This window comes from Panthera onca, chromosome B3, assembly GCF_046562875.1.
Source record: "Panthera onca isolate mPanOnc1 chromosome B3, mPanOnc1 haplotype 2, whole genome shotgun sequence".
Taxonomy (NCBI): domain Eukaryota; kingdom Metazoa; phylum Chordata; class Mammalia; order Carnivora; family Felidae; genus Panthera; species Panthera onca.
In genome coordinates, this window is record NC_138344.1 from 5404154 (window position 1) to 5428271 (window position 24118).

Genomic DNA, 24118 nt, shown 5'->3' on the forward strand with positions numbered 1-24118 from the left:
AAGCTCTCTCAGTGGAGGAGGAAAGATGGGTCTCCCTGTCAGCCTGCCTGGGGACTTGCACTCAAACCAGAGCAGTGAGTGCACCTACATCTGCCTCCTCAACTCCTAATGCCTATGAATGGCAAGTGAGATATTTACAATGCCAAAGCATAGAGTAAAACAAGAGGAACTCTCCTTTGACCAAGAATGGAGAGAACAGCTACAGGCCTGAGCAGATGGGAAGCTCGCAGCTCGAGACAAAGCCCAGCAAAGGGCAGCAGCACTGGCACAGACAGGGCACCAAGACTGACCCAGGAAGGCCAGAACCAGGCTGAGCAAAGAGCAGAGGAAAGCAAAGCAGAGGCTGCCAGCAAAACATGACAAAATAGAAGCAACCCCAAACAATGCTTTATTGAAATACAGTCTACGTATGGGATAAACACTGGATTCTGTGCAAATGGTATGGAGACTTTGTGGATTTGGAAAACAGAACTAAGGAATCTACTTGACCACACCACAGAGATAAAAGGAAAACCTAAAAGAGAGGTTAAGAAAGATGGCAGATAGGGGCGCCTGGGTGGCTCAGTTGCTTAAGCGTCCGACTTCAGCTCAGGTCATGATCTCACGGTTCGTGAGTTTGAGCCCCGCATCAGGCTCTGTGCTGTCAGCTCAGAGCCTGGAGCCTGCTTCAGATCCTCTGTCTCCCTCTCTGCCTCCCCCATTCTCTCTCTCTCTCAAAAACAAATTAAAAAAAAGAAACATGGCAGATAGATTTAGAAGCATTACCATAATGTTTAGTAGCTCTTTTAGGAGAGACTAGTGAATAGGGAAGAGGAAGCCTTCAAAAGGAAAGTGGAGGCACTCTTCAGACACGAAGACAGGTGTGCGTCCTTGTGAAAGTACTCACCCAAGTTCCAAGAAAGGTACATTAAAAAAAACAATCCTCACCTACATATATTGCAAATAAATCCCTAAAAATCAACCAGATTTTTAGGAAAGAAACTCCATAAGGAAAGACTATCAGATGACAGCAGACAGTTAGCAACAGTGAACAGGGTACCTGAAGACCAGGGAATAGTACATTCACACTTAGAGAACATAACCACTAACTCTGGATTTGGTATTAGCTACACTGTCATTCAGAGTGAGGGGGAAATGACATTTCAAACATCCAAAGGCTGAGAGTTTGCAGTGTGCAAAACTTCAGTGGAAGAAAAAAGGTGTACTTGGGAAAAAAATCCAGGGTGCATCAACCAAGGGGGGGGGTATACCTAATAAGCACTGGCTATAAATTATAATATAGCTTAAAAAGAACCAGAATGAGAATTCTAGATAGCAATAATGTTAAGTGTTATTCCAGGGGTCCTTGTTCGGAAGAAATATAAGCACACCTCAAGATTCACACGCACAAGGGAATTTTTGAGGATGAGGATGTTCACTGGAGCATTACATGGTGTAGTGAAAAGCTGAAAACAAAACTTAATTGTCTATCAGAAAGGGGAATGCATAAAAATAAAATACTGTCCATTCATATGGCGAAATACTATAAAGTAGTTCAAAGGAGTGAGCTAAACACTTATGAGCATCAACATGATACATCTCATGAGCATTGCTAAAGGAAAAGAAAGTTACAGGGGTGCCTGGCTGGCTTAGTTGGTAGAGCATGTGACTCTGGGTCTCGGGGTTGTGAGTTCGAGCCTAGCGCTGGGTACAGAGATTGCTTTAAAAAAAAAAAAAAAAAAAGGTTTACAGAGTGATATATACTTAAGATAAAATACTCCAAGTACTCTAAGGACAGTCTTTTCAACAAATGGTGTTGGAAAAATTGGATAGCCACATACCAAAGAATGAAGTTGGAAGCTTATCTTACACCATATACAAAAATTAAAATGGATCAAAGGCCCAAATGTAACAGCTAAAACTATAAAACTCTTAGAAGAAAATAGGAGGAAATCTTAATGAGGAATCTGGCAGTGATTTCTTAGGACACCAAAAGCACAGGCAATAATCCTTCTGGAAAAGATTCACACCACTCTCGATGCCATTAAGAACATGCAAGGTTCATGGGAAGAAACCAAAATATCAACATTAACAGGATTCCAATTGGGAAATACTGATGCCAAACTCTCGGATGACTTTGAGAGGGTCAAGACTTCCGTGGAGGAAGTCACTGCAGACGCGGTGGAAACAACGGCAAAAGAACTAGGATCAGAAGTGGAGCCTGAAGATGGGCCTGAGTCGTCACTGCAATCTCAGGATCAAACGTGACTGGGCGAGGAGGAGTTGTTTCCTGTGGATAAGCAAAGAAAGTGGTTTCTTGAGATGGAATTTACTAGTGCGATGCCGTGACGACTGTTGAAATGACAACAAAGGATTTGCAATATTACTTATTTTTTTTTTTTTAATTTTTTTTTTTTTTAACGTTTATTTTTTATTTTTGAGACAGAGAGAGAGAGCATGAACGGGGGAGGGTCAGAGAGAGAGGGAGACACAGAATCTGAAACAGGCTCCAGGCTCTGAGCTGTCAGCACAGAGCCCGACACGGGGCTCGAACTCACAGACTGCGAGATCATGACCTGAGCCAAAGTCGGCCGCTTAACTGACTGAGCCACCCAGGCGCCCCTGCAATATTACTTAAATCTGGGTTGACTCCCATTTTAAAAGTACTACTGTGGGTAAAATGCTATCACACAGCATTGTCCACTACAGAGAAATCATTAGCAGGGTCAGTCAGTGCGGCAAACTTCACTGTCTTATTTTAAGAAACTGCCGCAGCCACCCCACCTTCAGCAACCAACACCCTGGTCAGCAGCCATCAAGACAGATACTTCACCAGCAAAAAGATTATGACTCACTGAGGGCTCAGATGATGGTTAGCATTTTTTTTGGCAATAAAGTATTTTAAAATTAAGGTACATATACTATTTTCTTAGAGACCTGATGCTGTTGCACACTTAATATGCTGCAGTATAATGTAAACCTAACTTTTATAGGCACTGGGAAACCAGAAAGTACATTTGACTCGCTTTATTGTGATATTCTCTTTATTGTCGTGGTCTGCAACAGAACCCACGATGTCTTCAAGGTATGCCCGTAATCTCAAATGGCTCAGGGGAAAAAGTTCCTTATTCTGTACTTCGAACTTTGAAGTTTCTGGTTGTTTAAAAATACATATTTAACAGATTAAAAAAACAGATACCTACTACATCGGCTCAAATCAAACATCTAGGGAGGCCTTGGACTCATCATCCATCCAGCCCCACTAGCCACTTCAGACCTGATCTTTACCATGTCCAGTAGTTGGAGCTGATCTCAGTGTGGTCACTTTTGTCTGGTTAAAAAGGCCCGGGGTGGGGGTGGGGGGGCGCCTGGGTGGCTTGGTCGGTTAATCGTCCGACTTCGGCTCAGGTCATGATCTCACGGTCCCTGAGTTCGAGCCCCGTGTCGGGCTCTGTGCTGACAGCTCAGAACCTGGAGCCTGTTTCGGATTCTGTGTCTCCCTCTCTCTCTGCTCCTCCCCTGTTCATGCTCTGTCTCTCTCTGTCTCAAAAATAAATAAACGTTAAAAAAAAATTAAAAAAAAGGGGGGGGAGGGGCGTCTGGCTGGCTCAGTCAGCAGAGCAAGACTCTCGATTTTGGCATGGTGAGTTCCAGCCCCATGTTGGGTGTAGGGATTACTTAAAAGTAAATAAGTAAACTTAAAAAAATTTTTTTAAAGGCCCAGTAGTGTGGCAAAAAGAGAGGGGATTGTGGTCTTCTGTTACTGTCTCTTTATTTGATCGTTAACAAGTCTTCTCACCTCCCTGAGCCTTGCATTTTGTCTCTGTGAAAGGAGAACAGTATCCCTACCCTTCACTGTCTCATGTAGTTATTATAAAGAACAGATGAAGTAACACAAGTTAAAAGGTGTTTTTGTAAAACAGCAAGCACCTTGTGACAATTTACCCCTGCATTCAGTAGGGTGATTTTTATTGTCCTGAAGGCTTAATTTTAGGTCACTTAAAAACTGTAGATTTATTACATATGTGTGTGTATGTATGTGTGTGTGTGTGTATATATATATAAAGTTTAAGGGAATAAAATTTTTAAAAATCCTGTAAACCTACCCCCCCAAACTAATTTATTAAAAAAACTAAAACCAAAATTCTCCAAAACATACCACACCCCAGTCTGCCTTAAGAGGATTACATTGAACTCTGCTGATCTGTTTACTTGGGATGGTCCTGAAACTCGATTCCTTTATACTTTTTAAAAAAAATGTTTATTAAAATTTTTTTTTTATTTTTGAGAGAGACAGAGTGCGAGCAGGGGAGGGGCAGAGAGAGGGAGACACAGAATCCGAGTCAGGCTCCAGGCTCTGAGCTGTCGAATTCGGGGCTCGAACTCAAAAACCGTGAGATCATGACCTGAGCGGAAGTGGGAAGCTCGACTGACTGCGCCACCAGGCGCCCCAATAAACTCCTTCCTTTTATAATTTTTTTTTTTTAACATTTATTTTCGAGAAACAGAGTCAGACAAAGTGTGAATGGGGGAGGGGCACAGAGAGTAGGAGACACAGAATCTGAAGCAGGCTCCAGGCTCTGAGCAAGCGGTCAGCACAGAGCCTGATGCGGGGCTCGAACCCACGAACTGTGAGATCATGACCTGAGCCCGACACTCAACCGACTGAGCCACCCAGATGCCCCACTCCTTTCCTTTTAAAGGCCACCTTGTTGCCTTTCACCAATGTCCCCCCGACAGACACCGCGATGGGCGTTCGTTGGGTACGTAACCATCGTGGTCTAGCACGAAATGGCCTTTGACCTAACAACGATTTCCTCACCTCCCAGGCGTACCCTTTCCGAGGGGCCAATAAGCCCCAGCTGCTCAGCAGTGACTAAACACCCTTCACCGGAAGACCTCTGCCCGCGGCGCCACGAAGCGGCCCGCCCCCTACCCTAAACTCCGCCCACCCCAGGGCTCGCGGGCTGGGCCGCCCCGACCACTTCCGGAGGTGCCCGGAAGTCCATGTCACTTAGCAACCCAAGGCACTGGCAGAAGGCTAGCGCTGAGACCTGGGATGGGCTGCGGTCTGGGACCCGCAGTCCCCCACCGGCCCTGTCATATTGCTCCTGGGGTCTCTCCAGGGCTCAGCAAGAGCAGCCAGTAAGCAGGTGGCATTCCTTTCCAAAACGTCAGTCATCCCGTCCCGTTTTCTTAAGGAGGACGACGACTACCATTTTTTGAGCGCCTATGTGTCAGGCTCCATCTGAGACGTCACATAATCTAAGCCTAATAATTACACAGCCTGTCTCACTGTTAAGGAAACCAGGCTCAGAGGGGTTGAGGCGCTCAACCTGAGGAACCTTTCCCCGGGGGACACACAATTGGAACCCTGCCATGCTGAATCCTGCATCCCAGTTCCCCATTCAGGAGGTTGGGGAAGGAGCAGCAAGAACTTAAACCTTTACCCAAAATGTTTTATTTTCCATAATGACTTATGAACGAGTGTTTATATAAGCCCAAGTCCCTGGGGGGGCGGGGAGGGGGGCAGGGTTTTGGCCCGTGCAAAATAGCAAAGAGACCCAAGGAGAAGGGGCAGTAAATGCGTTAGAAATGGATGAGCTGCATCTGATTTCCTCAATCCAGGGCTCAGCTTAGTTGGCAGGAAACCTTGAGAGATATCTGGGCTGAATAAATCAGGGAGTGAGATCCAGAGGCACCAAAAGGTTGGAATATGATTCCTTTCTGGCCGGAGGAGGCTGAAGTCTGGGCCACCTGGTGGCTGCAAGCACTGCTCAGAGTGTCAGCCCCCGCTCCTTAAACAGCTGCTTTAGAGCCTCTTCCAGCTGTCGGTTTGTTCCCTGAAGCCCCTTCACCACTTGCGCTGCCCACTCGAAGTATTCCTGGACTCGATGTTCAGACCATCCTGCATGAGAACGGACAGAAAACTGCTCATAGGACATCCAGGACAGTATTGGATTTTGCCCACTTCCTGGAGGGCGTGGTGCACAGCCATGAGATGAGTGCCTGATGGGATCTGTCCAGAACACTTGCCCTGGGCCCAGTTACTGTTATTTCTACGGTGTGAGAGGAGACCAGAGTGGTCTAGTATTAGCTTGGGGAGTCAACAAGAAAGCCCAGGCTCTTTTCTTTCCAGGGGAACTGACCAACCTGTGCCTGGGGAAGGTGGGCGTCCCTCCCCTTCCCCTCAGGGCAGGTGGGGGGAGCGTACCCTCTGGGGTGCAGCGATTCAGGTCCCTCAGATTGTACAGCTTGTCTGCCAGCTTCACCAGTTTAGCCCCGGGACTGCTGTGGGGAGCCTGCTCCACCTGCAGCCGCTTTCTCTCCAGCTTGGGCAGAGTCTTGTCATCTGTTACCTCCTCCACCAGGCGTCGCACTTGTGCCCCGAAGTGCAGCTCCACCTCATCCAGGGTGGTGTCTGTGTCCTCCACCGTGTCATGGAGCAGCGCTGCCTGGGGACAGGCTTCCACTTAGCCCTGCGGCTCCAGCCAAGGGGTGCTCAGGGCTGAATGGGGCCCCCGATCCCCACCCTAGCTCCTAGTGGAGGAACGACGAGAGTTACCTGTAACACCACAATGTCAGTGACTCCCGCCTCATGGGTCAGGATCCGAGCCACACCTGACGGGGCAAAGCAGGAAGTCAGAACTGAAGGAGTCCCAGGCTGCGTGTTGTGGATTCTGTAGAGCCAGATGTGGCTTCTCACTAGCCAGATGATCTTGGGCAAGTCCTTTACTCTCTTTGGGTGTCAACTGTGCAGAGGAACAGTGATGCCTACCGCCCCGGGTTGTTGTGAGGCTTAAACACGAAAGGTGCCTGGCACAGAGCAGGTGCTCAATGAGGTGTAGGCCCTCCGCGTTCCCGTCCCGGTCCCCACCCCCTAGACGCCGCTGCGGCTGCTCCCGAGGCGGTGCGCCCACCGATAGGGTGGTTGATGTAGGGTGTCCCTTCGGGGTCCTTCCGCCGCTGCAGTCGGTGCTTGCGAGCTGCGAAGTCGGCAGCCTCCACTAGCTGCGTGGCCTCGGAGCCCATCGCCGGGGTGGGGCAGGCGACTGAGGTCCCCAGAGCCCCTGGAGCCCGGGACGGAGCGTTCACAGCGCCCCCTGGCGCCTCGGAGGCCGGGGGGGGGGGGCGGGTTCTGGCTCAGACTGGTTCTCTGCAGCTGATATCCTGGCGGAGAGAGTAAGGGAGTTTGGGAGCTGCTCTCAGCATCGCAGCCCCTGGCGCGGGCGCTCTCCGGAAGGTGCAGGAAGAACATGGCGGGGCTCCCTGGGAGGCCACAGTCTCGGGGAAGGAGGAAGACAAACAAGAAATAAGACAGTGTCCTCACAGTGTGCCACATCCAGGGCTGGAAGATATAGGGGGCTATGGTACCTTGGAGGAAGGGCGGTTCACCTAGCCTCTGGGGTCAAAGACAGCCTCTCCCAGGAGGATCCTCTCCTCCCATGAAAAGACAACCTTCAATCTGTCAATGCTCTGAAAATTCTCAAAGTGGTCCAAAAGTGGTTTTCCCTGCAGGGATGGGACTGGTTGCTATGGGCATGGGAGCCTCACCTTTGGGCCTGATCTTCTGGAAATTAGAGCCTACACTAGAAGCCTGCCCAGTAGACTCACAGGCGGCAGTGATGTTTCTGCAAGAACTGTCTTCTTTGTTCTCAGGTGCCTGGACAAAATGTTTGCATTTCTTTCTTGTGCCATAAGTGTTCCTGCTTCAGTCCCCAGGCACCTGCTGTGGGCCCCTCGGGTGCTAACTGTTGTCTTGTTGTTCTGGGAGCGTGGCATTGTCAGGCCTCAGTAGGCCCTAGGATAACAACACTGCTGGCTGGTGGCCATCAGCCTCCGAGAGAAATCCCCTGACACAGCAGATGGTATCTATGAGGTTTAAGGGGCAAGAGAGACCCGGAGACCCTGGAAGAGCTTCTCCTGTGCACTGGGACTGGCTAGTTGTGAGGTACAGCTCTCCAATCAGACTGGTAGCTTTTGTGCTTTTGGCTGGTAGCTGGGGCAGATGAGGGCTCAAGGGAAAAGTTAATGGAAGGACTTGCCCTTGTTTTTCAGCTAGTCTTGGTGGTTGTCATGATGCAGAAGTTAGGGAGGAAAGCTCCAGAGCTGTCACTGAGGTCCCTGGGGCCTGAAATGGAACGATCAGAATTCCCAAGGCTTCCACAACAGCCTGGAAGGTGAGAGTGCGTAGACAGAAACGCTTGTCTGTTCGTCAGGCTCATGGCTCAGCTTCTCTCTCATGCTTGCTTCTGCCCTCTGGTCTTCTGAGGCTTTCCCCCTTCAGCTCAGAAAACCTTAGGCAGCTTGGAGACACAGTCCCCATGTTTTCCATCAGAAGATAGAAACTCAGTCCCTTTCATCTCTCTCTAGAGGTTGGTGACAGAGAAGCTTCAGGTTTGTATTAATGGTGCCCAGGGGCCTTGTGGTTTTGATTTTTATTTCCTTACTGTCTGCAGCCATGGCTTAGAAAGAGAGATGTCGGGGTTCCCACGGCTAGGACCGAGGTGGAGGTGACCGCGCATGGACTTTCAGAGGAGGCTGGGCCTTTTGCTCACAGCCCTCAGCGCGGGGCTACTGCTGCTTTTCAGCTGGGTGACGCTTGCTCAGCCCATCTCTCTTTCAGGTACAGCGCTCTCCTCTCCACTCTGCGCGGTCCCCTCTTCGGATCCCCTGTCATTTCAGCAGGGGATGATGGGCTGCTCTGGGGAGCTTGTGGGGAGAAAGGAGTCTGCCCTTTTGAGAACGGTCCTTTTCACTCTCCAGAGCGGTCGAAGTGGGGTGTGGGCAGACCATGCTTGCCCGTCTCCATCCCCCTTGCTCCTCCTCCCTTCAGCACTGGCCCACCACCCCCACTTGTGCCAGACTAGCTGGGATGCTGATGGCCGCCACTACCCCGGTTTTTTCTGTCCTCGGCTGTCGGATACCCCGGAGGAAGCTTACTGCTGTCACCTGCAGGCTGCAGGGGGCTCCTGCTGCACCCGGGCTGAATTTGAGGCCTTGTACCAGGTCAACCTGTCCGCCCTTCCGCCCCCACCCCTCCTCAGGTGAGAACACCAGCCCCAGAGCCACTGGGATCCTGACAGGTGTTCCAGCATCCGGGGCTCTGTTTTTAAATTCTGGGGCGAAAGGCTTAGTACAGACTAGTGGAGGGGCCGACTTCGAACAGAAAATCGCGTGAATGCATGATTACAAACAGTTTTGTGGAGGAAGTTCAGGAGGCTGTGTAAGCGGATAACAGGGAGCCACTGCATGCATCGTGGGGCTGGGGCGGGGTGGGACGGGTGTCTAGACTAAGAGGATTTTGTAGTCCGCGGATTACACCCGTTATGGGTGGGGTTTCCAATCCTGAATCCGTCCATGAATGGTTTCACCGCACCTGCGAGCCCCCTGAATTTCTAGTTAGGAATTCTACATTTATCTGGGGAGAGGGGTGTCCCGAGCTTTCTCCGGACTCTAAGGGGCTCAGTAACCCAAAGGCTGCAGCAGTGAGCGCGCGGCTGGGGCCAGCACCTTGATACTCTCGCCTCTCCCACAGGGGCCGGGGTCCGCTCCTAGCGCTGGGCCTCTATACCCTGCTGCTCGTGGCCCTGATGACCGCCGACCTCGTGCACTTCTGCCGCAGTCGGGCAGGGGGTCGGCGCCCAGGCAGCCTCGGGCCTCCCTCTGGGTCCTCTGCCGCGCGCCCCCTGCGGATCTCTGCTGGAACACACTAGGCGCGCCCACGGCTACTCTGCGCCGCGGACCCGAGCCCCGCCCCCTCGCCCGGCGCGCTCTCGCGTTGGCCCCGCCCCTTCCCTGACACGCGCTCTGACGCAGGACCGGGGCGGGGCCGCCGACGCCAGATTCCGGAGCCTGATCCCACCCCGCCCCAGAGACTGCGCTTGCGCGCGCCTCGGACTCTGGCTCCGCGATGACTGTGAGTGGTCCAGGCACCCCCGAGCCCCGGCCGGCTGCCCCCGGGGTGCGTACCCGTCCCGCCCGCGCCATGGCTACTTCCCACCTGTTCTGACCGTTCCCGACCCTCCTTCTCCCCAAGTCTTGGCCCTCCATGGGATTTGCCCCTGACCCCCAGTCTCCTCTCTCCCAGCTCCCCGGCCCTGGCTGGAGCCCACCCCCAGTGTTTCCACCCATTCCCTCCACAGGCCAGCTCAGTGGAGCAGCTGCGGAAGGAGGGCAACGAGTTGTTCAAATGCGGGGACTACGAGGGCGCCCTGACGGCCTACACTCAGGCCCTGGGTCTGGGTGCGACGCCTCAGGACCAGGCGATCCTGCATCGAAACCGGGCCGCCTGCCACCTGAAGCTGGTGAGGGAGCCCACTGCTCTTCCTCTGCCCTGCCACGGCCCGGTTTCCCCGTCTCGCTGCTGCTTGGGCCCCGGTTGGGCATTCACCTTCCCAGGCCACCTACACTGGTCTGATGTCTCTTGGGCCTCCGGGTGGTGGTGAATCGAGTGGCTCTAGGGAACTACCCTGCTGCCCTGCTAGTGCTGGGAAAGGGAGATGACCAGCCTCTCAAGCCCCTGAACCTCTTCTTGCAGGAAGATTACGACAAAGCCGAAACCGAAGCATCCAAAGGTGGGGGACTGTGGGCGGTGGTGTGGAGCTGTGGGGCTTCTCCTGGGGGGCAGGGATTCTGGGACCACCGCATGTTCACATTCTCCTTTTCCTTTGGCCCCTGAAACACCTCTGCTTTCTTTCTTTCCCACTTCCTTGGGCATTTCCTTTTCTGCAGCTACCCTCACCTTTTCTGAGGCTGGATTACTGAGTCCCACATCTGTCCCCCCACCTTCCTCTGGCCCTCGAGATCTTTCCCCTACTGCTCTTGCCTGGAGATTGGTGGCCTCATGGGTGCTGACGGAGCTCCCGTTTGTACTCAGCCATTGAAAAGGACGGAGGGGATGTCAAAGCACTTTACCGGCGCAGCCAAGCCCTAGAGAAGTTGGGCCGTCTTGACCAGGCTGTCCTTGACCTGCAGAGATGTGTGAGCCTGGAGCCGAAGAACAAAGTTTTCCAGGAGGCCCTGAGAAACATCGGGGGCCAGATTCAGGAGAAGGTATGTAAATGACATGGGGTGGAGGAGAGAGAGGTGGTAGAGGGACATTGGCCAATGGATCTGGGCAAAGGGTGTAAACACAGAGAGGAGATACTGATGGCAAATGAGCTTATGGAATGAGGCTCAGTCTTGCTAGTATTTAGGGAAAAGCAAACAGAAATAACAGCAACGTGCCGTTTTTTGGTTGTCTCTTTGGCAAGCTTTTTCTTCCTAATGTTTATATATTTTTGAGAGAGAGCGCGCGAGTGAGCGGAGGAGGGGCAGAGAGCGAGCGAGACCCAGAATCTGAAGCAGGCTCTAGGCTCTGAGCTGTCAGCACAGAGCCCGAGGCAGGGCTCGAACTCATGAACCGCGAGATTATGACCTGAGCTGGAGTCAGATGCTTAACCAACTGAACCACCCAGGCACTCATTTGGCAAACTTTTTAAGCTTTTACACTCTGCTAGAATTAGGGAGGCAGACACTTAAGTGGTGGGCTTGCTCACCCACTGCTGGAGTTGGTATAAATTGGTACATCTCCTTAGCATATGTCTTAAAATTTTAAATGAGCATTCTCTGTGATCCAGTATGTTTACTTCTTGTTGCCTTCCCTAGAGAAGCCTTGCCCATGTACGCAAGCAGGCGTGTGTATGTTTATTTCAGACTTGTTTGTAGTAATGAAAAATTAAATTGGAGCTTTGTCTTACCGCCGGCAGTAGGGGAATGGCTAAATAAACTGGGTGCTGCCCTTACTATAGACTCCTATGCCGTCGTCACCAAGAATAGGTAGATCCACGTGTGTAGAGGTGAAAAGAGGCTACTTGTTAAATGAAAAAGCAAAGTGGGCTGTAACACACACTGTATGATACCGTTTATGTTAAAACACTACCCCACATACACTCTCAAAATGATACCATGTTTTTGCTGTGGGTCCGTTTGGGTGTGTAAATATGAAGAAAAATCTTTTTAAAAATATACGTCAGAATGATAACAGCATGACTCCTTGGTAAAGGAGTCGATTGATGTTTTGTTTGAGAGAGTGCGCTCATGCGAGTGGGGGAGGGGCAGAGGGAGTCGGAGTGAGAATCTTAAGCAGGCTCTGTCCACGCTGAGTGTGGAGCCCAAGGTGGGGCTCGATCTCACAACTGTGAGATCATGATCTGGGTCGAAATCAAGAGTCGGACCCTGAAGCGACCGAGCCAGTCAGTTCCCCCCTCCCTCCCGACGGGGTTTTTCAAAGGAGATTTTGCTTCATCCATTACTTTTATGATCTAGGAACAGAATTGTTTGTATAGTACATATGTTTAAAAGTTACCTTAGGAGAAAAAATATCTGAAGACCATCTTGAACAATGTCCAAGCTTGAATTAATCAGATAACGTGATGTTACAACGCTGGCACAGTGAAAGCAGGAAATACCATGGCAGACACCTTACTGAAAGCTTGAGACCTGGGAAGGCACATCGTTTCGTCTCCATGCCAGCTCTGTGTGGTCAGCAGGAGCTGCCTAGGGCCCTGTGTTGAGAAGGATTAGGAAGCAGATGGCCCGGGGCTAGCAGAATGTGCCATGACAGATTTGTCCGTCTGCCCTGAATGCAAAGGGGGAAGCCGGGAGTGGTGCATGGGCTAGGTATGTGCCCCTGTCCGTAACCCTGGGTGGAGGGAGGGCCTAGGATGGTCTTAATCAGATTATTTTATTATTTCATTTATTATTTTTGAGACAGTGAGCAGGGAAGGAGCAGAAAGAGAGAGGGAGACAGAGGATCTGAAGCGGGCTCTGCACTGACAGCAGAGAGCCCGATGCGGGGCTTGAACTCACGAACCTTGAGATCATGACCTGGGCTGAAGCCCGATGCTTAACTGCCTGAGCCATTCAGGTGCCCCAATTTCTGACAAGTTTTTTTAAATAATCTGATTGAGGGGCACCTGGGTGGCTCAGTCGATTAAACATCGGGCTTCAGCCCAGGTCATGATCTCAAGGTTCGTGAGTTCGAGCCCCGCATCGGGCTCTCTGCTGTCAGTGCAGAGCCCGCTTCAGATCCTCTGTCTCCCTCTGTCTCTGTCCCTCACCTGCACCCTCTTTCTCTCAAAAATAAATAAACATTAAAAAAAAAAAGAAAGAAGTTGTCAGAGGAGAGTTCTGGAGCCACAGGGAGCATTAGCAACTACCTCCTGATCTCCTGGCTCCCTTGCAGCAGGCGTCAGTGCCGAGTTCTGTGTCGTGGGCAGAGTACCCATGCTGCCACAGCATAGAGGGTAGCAGTGGGAATGGGTTGCCTCATGGCCAACAGGATGCCCGCCCTTCTGAATGGCACTGCCTTCAGCATTGGCGCCACCTGTCCTGCCCAAGCGGGAAGCCGCTCAGAAAGGAAAACAGCCTCGGGAAGTTTGGGTGAAGCTGCCAGGCGAGTCTCTTCCTGCCCAAGGTAGCTTGGTGCCCGCCCTAAACCCAAATGTCCTAGCTGTGCCTCCCGGAGACCGGAGCCAGGCCGTGGGAGGAGCCGAAGAGAACAAATAGGGAATGTGATGTCTCTGGCTAAGAGAGTGATTTCTTCCATGCCTCGTTGGTTTGTCGTAGGTGCGGTACATGTCCTCGACGGACGCCAAAGTGGAACAGATGTTTCAGATACTCTTGGACCCCCAAGAGAAAGGCACCGAGAAAAAGCAGAAGGTATATCCATGTCTGGACTGAGTGAGTGGGGGCTGAACTCCCACTGGAGCTGCCCCTCCCTGTGTGCTGATGTTGGCCGAGAAGCTGCTGCTGTGCCTCTGGCAGCCGAGCTCCCAGAGCCTGAGCGACAGCTTCAGGGCCTGGGGCCTGGGGCCTGGGTGTGAGGCACGGAGAGGGAACCTGTGTTCATTGAGCGCCTCGTTGCCAGGGGCTAGGGCCATGGAGGTGACTGAGGCGGGCTCTGCCAGGGACTCAGGATTCCGTTTACTGTAACCATCAATCCCGAGAGCAAGCTCTTCCTTCTACTTACAGAGGAGGAAACTGCAGTTCAGAGAGGTTCAGTTTATGGCCAAGGTCACTCAGGTGCTGAGTGGAAGCAGTGAGGCCCAGAGCTCAGGGTCTCTGCTTGCCCTGGCCTGTGCTGCCTGTAGTGTCCGCAGTGTGGCGCACTTCCTTTGACACAGGCTTCCCAGAACCTGGTGGTGCTGGCCCGGGAGGATGCCGGGGCGGAGAAGATCTTCCGGAGCAATGGGGTTCAGCTCTTACAACGCCTGCTGGACACGGGTGAGGCCGACCTCATGCTGGCGGCTCTGCGCACGCTGGTCGGCATTTGCTCCGAGCACCAGTCTCGGGTAGGTGGGGCGGAGGGGCGGGGTTGCTACCTCAGTCAATCTGTCTGTCCCTCCCTCCACCCACCCAGCCACCCACCCCTCATCTTGTTCCCAGAAGAACTGAAGGCAGAGTTCAAGGAGACCTGTAACAAGAGAGGAAAAATTAAAATAGCTTGAAAAAGCCCAATGTGATTTGGGATGAGCTGGGGCCTGAAAAGAGCAAAAGCAGCCCACCGGTACCCCAAGCCCTTGCTGTTGGTGGGCTTAAAGTGTGCGGCGGGCTCAGAGATGCCTGGCCCCAGACTCACGCACCGTCCACACGGTGAGAGAAGCTTGGTACCAGGAGAAGGGTCCCTGTCCTTCCCTAACCATCAAACTGGCATTTCCCCTGCGGGGCATCCTCCAGCGAATGATGTGGTCAGTGATGTTACCCACAGCATCTGGACCATCGAGACAGTGACCACGTATGCGGGGCTTGACCCTGAACGGATTCTCAGCATAGACGGGGCACATCCAGTACAGACAGTTCCACAAGAACGGTCCTACCCCGATGAAGTCTGCGCCCTCGCTCTTGCCTGAGCAGGCTGGACCCAGGGGACAGGGACTGGAGCCTTGGTTCCTTCCAGAGGCACCCGTGATTCCTAGACCAGGGATGGAGCTGTGGGACATTCTGTGAAAGATGTTTGGGCCAAGCTCAGGCTGTATTTCTGGGTCTCCCAAGACTAAGAGTGGTGAAACCATGCGAATTGCATCTACCTCCTTCTGCCTTCCTGCCTGTGCCAGTGTGAATATCCAGCCTAGAAATGGGGTAGAGAGACCTTGCAGTCTGTTCCATGCATGTCCACATGCCCAGACTGTAGACAGAGCCTCACACTTGGCATTGGAAAGGAACTAGGTGTCCCTGGAGCTGAGTCCCGGAGCTTGTCTGGACTTATGTGACTCCTTGCTAGGGAAACACGAACCAAAGCAGCTGTTCTTGGGGCCACAGTGTTCCTTGTCTCCTCTCACTGGAGCCGAGGAGAGGAGAGGTAGTGGTGGATGCCTCTGGAATGCTTTCTTTAGGAAGCCTTTCCAGCAGAATAATCCTGGCATTACCCCTGGTCACACCCTCAGGCCCACTTTGATTCCACTTGGAGCTGGTCCTTCCACCCAGATGTCTTCTCCCCCTCTGGCCACACTCACAACTCACACTTAGGGGTCTCTGTAGCTGCCCTTCACCAACTGGAGGCTCTGTCCCTCTCTGTCCCACACAGACAGTGGCAACCCTGAGCGTGCTGGGAACTCGGCGGGTAGTCTCCATCCTGGGCGTGGAAAACCAGGCCGTGTCCCTGGCTGCCTGCCACCTGCTGCAGGTTATATTTGATGCCCTCAAGGAAGGTGTCAAGAAAGGCTTCAGAGGCAAAGAAGGCGCCATCATTGTGGGTGAGTAGAATCAGGTCCACTGTCCTTTGGGTGTTGCGATCGTGGAGGGGAAGGGGCTCAGCCAAACAAGCCAGCTCTTTGCAGCTGCAGGTTGTTGAGGAATGTGGCTTGGGGACAGTATTTGACTCTAGGTTCTAAGCCAGGGTACCTACAGGGAAGGCTGGAGCCCAGGCCAGAGCCCAGGATGCAGGTCTCCCTTTTCTGTGTCTCCCTGGCCTACTGGGGAAGTTCAGGGGCCGGACAGGGCTGGGCCACTGTGGAGCCCACTAATGTCTTTTCATTGCCAGATCCTGCCCGGGAGCTGAAGATCCTTATCAGTAACCTCTTGGAACTACTGACTGAGGTGGGGGTCTCTGGTCAAGGTCGGGACAACGCTCTGACCCTCCTGATTAAAACAGTGCCCCGGAAGTCTCTTAAGGACCCCAACAACAGCCTCACCCTCTGGGTCATTGACCAAGGTTGGTGATCAGTTTTAAAGAAGGACAAGGACACTGAGCGTATGTGTTACATCTTGCTTGGGTGACTGGGCCGAGTTATCCCCAGTGGGGACTGTTCCCTGCCATATGTCTGCACTGAAGTGTACCCTGTGGCTGCGTCGTATCCTTAGAGAACTCAGAGTTAGACTCTTCAGCCGAGAGCATGTGCACATGCTTGTACATCGAGCAGACGTTGCATGCAGGTTAAGGGGGAGGCTGGACCAGCTTTCTGCGTTTGAAGTTTTTTCAGTGAGTGTAAATTACTTCTATACTCAGAGAAAAAATGCTTAGAAGTTTACTATATAAATTCATACTTCTCAGGGCGCCTGGCTGTCTCAGTTGGTGGAACACACCAACTCTTGATCTTGGGGTCATGAGTTCGAGCCTTGCATTGGGCAGAGAGAGTACTTTAAAAGAGTATTACATACGTACGTACATACACGCATATACTCATTAACTAATTCGTACTTCTCTTTTCCCTTAAAACGTAAGTGAGGAAGGTTTGGCAAAGTCCCTGCATGAATACATTTATCGGGGGCTCATCCTTCAGTGTCCCAGTCATGGTGTGAACCATGGGTGTTATTTTCCCCTTCAGTTTTACAGACCAGGAGCCTCAGAGTCCCCAGAACATTTGGCCCCATGGGTAGGGCCACCATGCAGTCCTCACTTCTTTAGTTTTATTTATTTATTTTTTAATGTTTCTTTTTGAGAGAGGGAAAGGAGAGACAGGGCATGAGTGGGGGAGGGCAGAGAGAAAGGGAGACACAGAATCCAAAGCAGGCTCCAGGTTCTGAGCTGTCAGCACAGAGCCTGACGCGGGACTCGAACTCACGAACCTGAGAGATCATGACCTGAGCCGAAGTCAGATGTGTAACTGACTGAGCCACCCAGGTGCCCCCATGCAGTCCTCACTTCTGAGTTCCTTCCCCGACCCCAGAGCCGCCTCCATAGGCAGTGGTGGTTAGCTGGCCATGCTCTCTGAGCCTGCTTTGCGTGTGGCTGTCCACGCCCTATGCCCTTGTCCCTGAGAGGTCCCTCTTCTCCGTGCCTCTCCCAGGGAGCATCCTCCCTTTGCCGCTAGGGGTTGGAACTAGCATTCTGCTGCCTAAATAGTGTGTCTTTTCAGGCCTGAAAAAGATTCTGGAGGTGGGGGGCTCTGTGCAGGACCCTCCTGGGGAACTCATGGTGACGGCGAACAGCCGCATGAGCGCCTCCGTCCTCCTCAGCAAGCTTTTCGATGACCTGAAGTGTGATGCTGAGAGGGAGAATTTCCACCGACTCTGCGAAAACTACATCAAGTAAGGGAATTGGCCCCTTGTCTCATTGCCGGGGGCTCCGACAGGAGTCCTGACCCCTCAGGGAAGGGTGGCAGGGAAAGGTTTTCGGCAGGGAGAGCAGCCTGGGGGAGGCCTAGCCGGGGACAGGGACACTTCTTTTCCCAAAGTGGCCTCCCCGGGGACGTTCTGTGATCCGTTCTACGATGCAGCAATGTCCTCGAGCACTCCCTGTGCTTCCTGAGCACTTGCTGTGTATCCGTTCCCACACGGTGGTGCAGCGTGATAGTCCTCCTACCCTTAAGGAGGCGACAGGTGGGGCTGAAGACACATCGTAAACTACGTAGAACAATTTCAGGTCTTGATGAGTACAGGGAAGGCAATGGACGGTGGTGTGAGCGAGAGTAACCTATGTCAGGCATATAATCAGGGGAGGCCTGGAAGCCCAGAGAGAGAAAATGGGCAGCTGGCCTCCTGGGGAACATCCTAGTCTGCCCATTGGTGGCTTTTCTTGCTGTTCCCGCCCAAGTAGTGCAGATGCCTGGCCGGTGGACGGGAAGGAGGGGGGAAGGAGGGTCCTGTTACGTCAGCTTTGGTGTGACAGCTGTCACCCTGTGCCCCTCAGGAGCTGGTTTGAGGGCCAAGGGCTGGCCGGGAAGCTGCGGGCCATCCAGACGGTGTCCTGCCTCCTGCAGGGCCCATGCGAAGCCGGCAACCGGGCCCTGGAGCTGAGTGGCGTCATGGAGAGCGTGATCGCTCTGTGTGCCTCTGAGCAGGAGGAAGAGCAGCTGGTAGCCGTGGAGGCCCTCATCCACGCGGCCGGCAAGGCCAAGCGGGCCTCGTTCATCACCGCCAACGGCGTCTCGCTGCTGAAGGACCTGTATAAGCGCAGCGAGAAGGACAGCATCCGGATCCGGGCGCTGGTGGTGAGACGTGCCGGCCGGGGCTGGGCACACGGGTGGGTGGGCAGGCGGGGGTATCGGGTGGCCCGGATCTCAGGGTGCGGCTCCGGCACATGCTGGTGAAAATATGGGATGTGCGGGGCCTCGTCGAGGCCGGAGGCATGAGCCCTGGCTCCTTCTACCACGCGGCTCATGGTCCAGTCCGGGAGATGAGCCTCGTCCTGAGAGGACTCATGCCGCCCCCTGGAGGTGGTAGGAGAAGCTCCAGGAGGAGATGGTGGAGGAGGAAGAGGACCGCGGGGCCAGGCTAGTCAAAGGGGCCATGCGGAAAGGCGGGGCCTGCAGGCGGCCCCAGGTGCTGGTGGCTTGAGCACTGGATGGCCTCCATGCAGCTTGGGAGAGCCAGTCCTCCTCCTTGGGGAGGCCTGAAAACCCAGAGAGAGAAAATGAGATTAGTCTCGGACTTCTCCATCCCGGGAGGATGTTGCCTTGGCCGAGGCACCTGTCTTCTCGCCACACGTGTCACAGCTCCACCTGTAAAGAGCTCTTTGTCTGACACGGAAATGAACAGAGCAAGTCCAGGTGTAGATCTGGAGGGGCTGGGATCCAGGCCTGCGCAGGGGACGATACGCCAGTCTCTCCAGATGTGTGTCACGTGGCCACCCCAGTAGCTGATTTGCTGCCGGTGCTGCAGGTGGTAGCCTGGGGTGGATGTGCGTGGCCTCCAGAGGGCCGGGCCGAATGTCAGGGAGAGAGCCGGGCTCAGAGGAGCCCAGCTCTGCCTCCACCCGCGGAGACCGACAGCTGGTTCTCGCCGCCTCCTCCAGGGGCTGTGCAAGCTCGGCTCGGCTGGAGGGACGGACTTCAGCATGAAGCAGTTTGCCGAAGGCTCTACTCTCAAACTCGCCAAGCAGTGTCGAAAGTGAGTTATTTGGTGTTGCCATGGCTTCCCACCTTCGAGAGAAAGGTCTGGGTGGAGGGTGGGACCTCCTCATGACCCTGCTGTCCTCCAGGCAGACCCTCCTGGATCCTGCCACGTGAACTGCTTCGTGCGCGGAGGGGGTGCACAAGCCTGTGGCTTTGCCCGCTCGGTCTTGGCGGCCCCTTCCCCCAGCCCTTCTGATGGTCATCCGCCACCCCACGTGTCCCCAGGTGGCTGTGCAATGACCAGATCGATGCAGGCACCCGGCGCTGGGCAGTGGAGGGCCTGGCCTACCTCACCTTCGACGCCGATGTGAAGGAAGAGTTTGTGGAAGATGAGGCCGCCCTGAAGGCTCTGTTCCAGCTCAGCAGGGTAGCTCGTGGCTTCCCGTAGTCCTCTGGGAACAGCGTCTAGGATTAGAACTTACCGAGCTCTTTTGGCAGGTCTTGGCCAGAGGCTCTTGTGGCCTCAGATGGGTGGGGAGGGCTGGCAGCCCGCGTGGGTGCTCCTTGGCGTAGACCTGCTGGGCTGCACCCGCGGCATCAGACAGGATGGATGGTCTGTTTGGAGGAGTTCGGGGGGTCGGGTGTGTGAGCTCCCAGAGTCTGGGGCCAGCTTGGGCCTGGGAGGTTCCCACGTTCATCCCGGAGCCCGAGCGGTCCTGCTGGGGGTAGAGTCGGTGACCTGGGCAGCATTTGTCCCGTGCTCCTTTGCCCCGGGATGGCCGGCTGACCGCCCCTCTGCTGCCGGCAGTCCGAGGAGAGGTCGGTGCTCTTCGCGGTGGCCTCGGCACTGGTGAACTGCACCAATAGCTACGACTATGAGGAGCCGGACCCCAAGATGGTGGAGCTGGCCAAGTACGCCAAGCAGCATGTTCCGGAGCAGCACCCCAAGGTGAGGGAGCCTGAGAGGCTTTGGGGGCCTCTGTGCCTTTGGGACCAGTTGACCTGGGGCATCCACAGCAGCTTAAACGTCCGTGTGAGCAAGTTTCTTTCCCTTTGTACTCCTGTTCATCGGTTTGTGCTGTACGGAGGGTCCCCCTTTTCCTGTCCAGTCAGCCAAGGCTCTTCTGCTAATAAGCTGCCTCCCCACCCAGGACAAAGCAGGTTTCGTGCGGGCTCGGGTGAAGAAGCTGCTGGCGGCGGGCGTGGTGTCGGCCATGACGTGCATGGTGAAGACCGAGAGCCCCGTGCTGACCAATTCCTGCCGAGAGCTGCTCTCCAGGTGAGGCCGCCTCGGCGCAGCCAGAAGCCTCGAGACGGTCCGTGTAACTGCAGAGGAGCAGGTCCCCGGGCCTCTGGGAGTGAGGGGCCACCGCGTAGCTTCCTGCCTTCGCTGAGCCCAGACGGTGCGGTGTGAGCCAGAGCCCCCGCCCACCTTCACCCTCTCCCTGCAGGGTCTTCCTGGCTTTGGTGGACGACGTAGAAGACCGCGGCACTGTGGTTGCTCAGGGAGGGGGCAAGGTAAGCTTGCACGCTCCTTCCTGGTGGTCTGTAAAACGTGACTCAGCGGCCGCCACACTGGAGACGAGGCCGGAAGGCATTACGAATGACCGGCAGGAACATCTTCCTGCCGAGTGAGTGATGCCGACGAGGGCAGGTTTGTGCCCATTCGGGTCCCAAGTTCTCCTCCTCTCCCTCGTGTCACTGACCTGCATGGTCTGGGGCCCAGCACAAGCCGTGGCTGGCCCTTAATAGGTGTTTCCCGAAGTGTTTGGGCAGCTTAAGGGGATGCCTGGGAGACATGAAGAGATCTGAGCAATGTGGTCAAGCCTGGGGGAGGAGAGAGGCGAGCACCCGGTCAGGGCTCAGGGCCTGGTGGTTTGGGCCTGATCTGCTAGGACACATCTCGGACACTCATGGGCTTGTCCCCACAGGCTCTGCTCCCACTGGCCCTGGAAGGCACTGATGTGGGGCAGACAAAGGCTGCCCAGGCTCTTGCCAAGCTCACCATCACCTCCAACCCAGAGATGACTTTTCCTGGAGAGCGGGTATGTGTCCTGCTGCCCCAGCCCTGGCCTCTCCTCCACCTCTCACTGGGTCCTGGTGGCCTCTGACCTGGGCTATGGCTCCTCCTTGGGACTGACAGGACGTGGCAGCTTTGCTGAGCCCTGGTGTGGGGAGGGTGGCCTTCTCTCTGAGGGCGGGCTCTGCCCCTCAGGGCAGTGGGGGCGGGGCGAGTGGCCCTGACAGGTGGATGTATCACAGATCTACGAGGTGGTCCGGCCCCTCGTCTCCCTGTTGCACCTCAACTGCTCAGGCTTGCAGAACTTCGAGGCACTCATGGCTCTGACCAACCTGGCGGGGATCAGTGAGAGGCTCCGGTAAGGTCCCTCGGGACAGGGGGCCTGGGCAGGGAGGGCATTTACCCCAGGACTGCACTTGACAGCGTGAAGGGCACTCTTGGGTCATTGCTTTATTTGAGCCTGGCGGTGACCTCTGTGTATTATGTAGCTGGGGAGACAGGCCAGTTTTTTTTTTTTTTTTTTTTTTAAGATTTTTTTTTTTTTTTTTTCAACGGTTTTTATTTATTTTTGGGACAGAGAGAGACAGAGCATGAACGGGGGAGGGGCAGAGAGAGAGGGAGACACAGAATCGGAATCAGGCTCCAGGCTCTGAGCCATCAGCCCAGAGCCTGACGCGGGGCTCGAACTCATGGACCGCGAGATCGTGACCTGGCTGAAGTCGGACGCTTAACCGACTGCGCCACCCAGGCGCCCCTGGGCCAGTTTTGACTAGGCCAGCGTTCCACGAGTGGGCAAGGCATTGGGCAGTGACAGTGCGAGCTCTAGAGTCAGACTGCCCGGGTTTATTAAATCCTGACTTCACTGGTTACTGGTGTGCAACCTCAACCTCAAAGAAGTGCTGCTCTATGCCTCCGTTTTCCTTCTGGGAAATGGGATGGTTGTAGTACCCATAGGTACTACAGGGGTAGTAGCAAGGAGAGGTAAATGAGAAAACGCAGGCAAAAGCACTTAGTACACAGAACGTGGCTCCCAGCAACGTGCACAGTCAACCTGTGTCAGCTGTTACTACTAATTGTGATATTGGCCCCGTTATCCACTACTCACCCTTGGTCTCTTCTTGTGCAAAACAGTTGTAATCATACCTGCACCTACACCATAGGGCCGTGGTGAGGACTAGGAAAGATAGTCCAAGTTCGGGGTCAGGGTAGGTGCTTAAATGTTAGCTGTTAGCATCACCATCACCAGCCCCCTGGTCTCTTAACTCCCACTGTAGAGCATTTTCCACGGTCCCATGCTGTCCCCCAGGCCTGCTTAAGAAGCTGGAAGGCAGTGCCATTCATACCTGGTGCAGGAGGGTCTTTGGATACCCCCTGGGAAATCCTTGGCCTGGGGCTCGATTGTGTGGGGACGCTGGGGTGGGGGAGGTGGATGCGGAGGCTCACCTTTCCACCCTCGGCCCTACAGGCAGAAGATCCTGAAGGAGAAGGCCGTGCCCATGATCGAGGGCTATATGTTCGAGGAGCACGAGATGATCCGCCGGGCAGCCACAGAGTGCATGTGTAATTTGGCTATGAGCAAGGAGGTGAGGGCTGGTCCGGGTAGTCCAGACGGGCAGGCATGCAGAAGTACCTGTGTCCCGCCAGGCTTTGCCCCAGCCGACTCCGTCCCCTCCCCTCTTCTGGCTGCAGGTGCAGGACCTGTTTGAAGCCAAGGACAACGACCGGCTGAAGCTGCTGGTGCTGTATAGCGGGGAGGACGACGAGCTGCTGCGGCGGGCAGCTGCTGGGGGCCTGGCCATGCTCACCTCCATGCGGCCCTCCCTCTGCAGCCGCATCCCCCAAGTGGTCAGTGCCTCGGTGCGGGAGGGAAGGTGGGCCAGGAACTCCCTGCATGCTGGCGGTTGGTGGGGTGCAGGGGGGATCCCAGGGCACGCAGATGTGCTTCTGCCAGGGTTGAGCCTGTTGCTCGGTGGTGGCACTGCCCTGTTTCCCGCAGACCACGCACTGGCTGGAGATCCTGCAGGCCTTGCTTCTAAGCTCCAACCAGGAGCTGCAGCACCGGGGTGCCGTGGTGGCACTGAACATGGTGGAGGCCTCGAAAGACATAGCCAGCAGCCTAATGGAGAGCGAAGTGCTGGAGATCCTGTCGGTGCTGGCTAAGGCCAAGGAAAGCCCTGTCACAAGGGCTGCCGCAGCTTGCCTGGCAAAAGCGGTGGAATATGGGCTTATCAAACCCAACCAGGATGGAGAATGAGGGGCTGCCTCACGCACACGTCACCTGTTGCAGCAGAGGAGTGAGGACATAACGCAGCTTGGGCTGGTGGGGGCTGGGATGCTGCACACTGGCTTCTCTGTAGCTGCCCTTTGACGTCCTCTGCTAAGTCAGGGATCACCTTCAGTCACACTGCCTCCGGCCTCACGCAGCAGAGCCCTTTTCCTGTACTACTGTAGAGAGCGGGGAATGGGGAAGGTACATCCTAACCCAGCCTGTGGGTTCCCGGCATTGGGAAAGGGCGCATCAAGCAGCCTCACCAGCTGGGAGCAACTCCTGAGCCTGCTAGCGGGACTGCCTCGACCCTCTAAGTATAGGAAGTGAAATGTGTGCCCTGTCCCGAGGCAGGGAGGGCTGGCTGTGAGCCAGGCCTGGTTGAGTCTACAGCAGAGCTACACAGCACAGCCCCCGGGACGGAGGGAATCCAATGGCTTCTCCACCCTGGAGCCTGCTGAGTTGCTTTTTAATTCTGCTCGAGGGTCAAGGGGTAAACCTAGGAAGCTAATAAAAATCTGTTCCGTCGCTTGGGAATAAATGGGTTTGGACTCCCAGATGCTGCCCCTTCAATATTTTTGTCTTTGTATTGAAACT

At 54.4% G+C, this 24118-nt stretch overlaps 3 protein-coding genes across 4 annotated transcripts; 2 read left to right on the plus strand and 1 right to left on the minus strand.

Annotated features, from left to right (window-relative positions):
- Positions 1-5417: 5417 nt before the first annotated feature.
- HDDC3 (HD domain containing 3) lies at positions 5418-7059 on the minus strand. The gene is made up of 4 exons (XM_060617609.3): positions 6900-7059; positions 6545-6600; positions 6194-6434; positions 5418-5887 (listed from the first exon to the last, which is right to left on the minus strand). The coding sequence occupies exons 1-4, from the start codon at positions 7009-7011 to the stop codon at positions 5757-5759; spliced, it is 540 nt and encodes a 179-aa protein (XP_060473592.1). The 5' UTR covers positions 7012-7059; the 3' UTR covers positions 5418-5756.
- Positions 7006-9695, plus strand: LOC132668657 (protein shisa-like-1). Its single transcript, XM_060617610.3, has 5 exons — positions 7006-7930; positions 8038-8159; positions 8439-8605; positions 8816-9026; positions 9518-9695. The coding sequence occupies exons 3-5, from the start codon at positions 8503-8505 to the stop codon at positions 9693-9695; spliced, it is 492 nt and encodes a 163-aa protein (XP_060473593.1). The 5' UTR covers positions 7006-7930; positions 8038-8159; positions 8439-8502.
- A 117-nt stretch (positions 9696-9812) lies between these two features.
- On the plus strand, positions 9813-24076 carry UNC45A (unc-45 myosin chaperone A). Of its 2 annotated transcripts, none has more exons than XM_078449036.2 (20): positions 9813-9898; positions 10125-10286; positions 10520-10556; positions 10859-11034; positions 13591-13683; positions 14148-14315; positions 15548-15716; positions 16004-16174; positions 17319-17490; positions 18092-18392; positions 19196-19290; positions 19521-19662; positions 20044-20184; positions 20387-20514; positions 20687-20753; positions 21167-21280; positions 21498-21613; positions 22721-22838; positions 22945-23100; positions 23252-24076. In XM_078449036.2, the coding sequence occupies exons 1-20, from the start codon at positions 9893-9895 to the stop codon at positions 23507-23509; spliced, it is 2790 nt and encodes a 929-aa protein (XP_078305162.2). In that variant the 5' UTR covers positions 9813-9892; the 3' UTR covers positions 23510-24076. The 2 variants fall into 2 exon arrangements, with proteins under 2 accessions (XP_078305162.2, XP_078305161.2); XM_078449035.2 differs by having other exon boundaries at positions 9850-9943.
- The last annotated feature ends 42 nt before the right edge of the window (positions 24077-24118 follow it).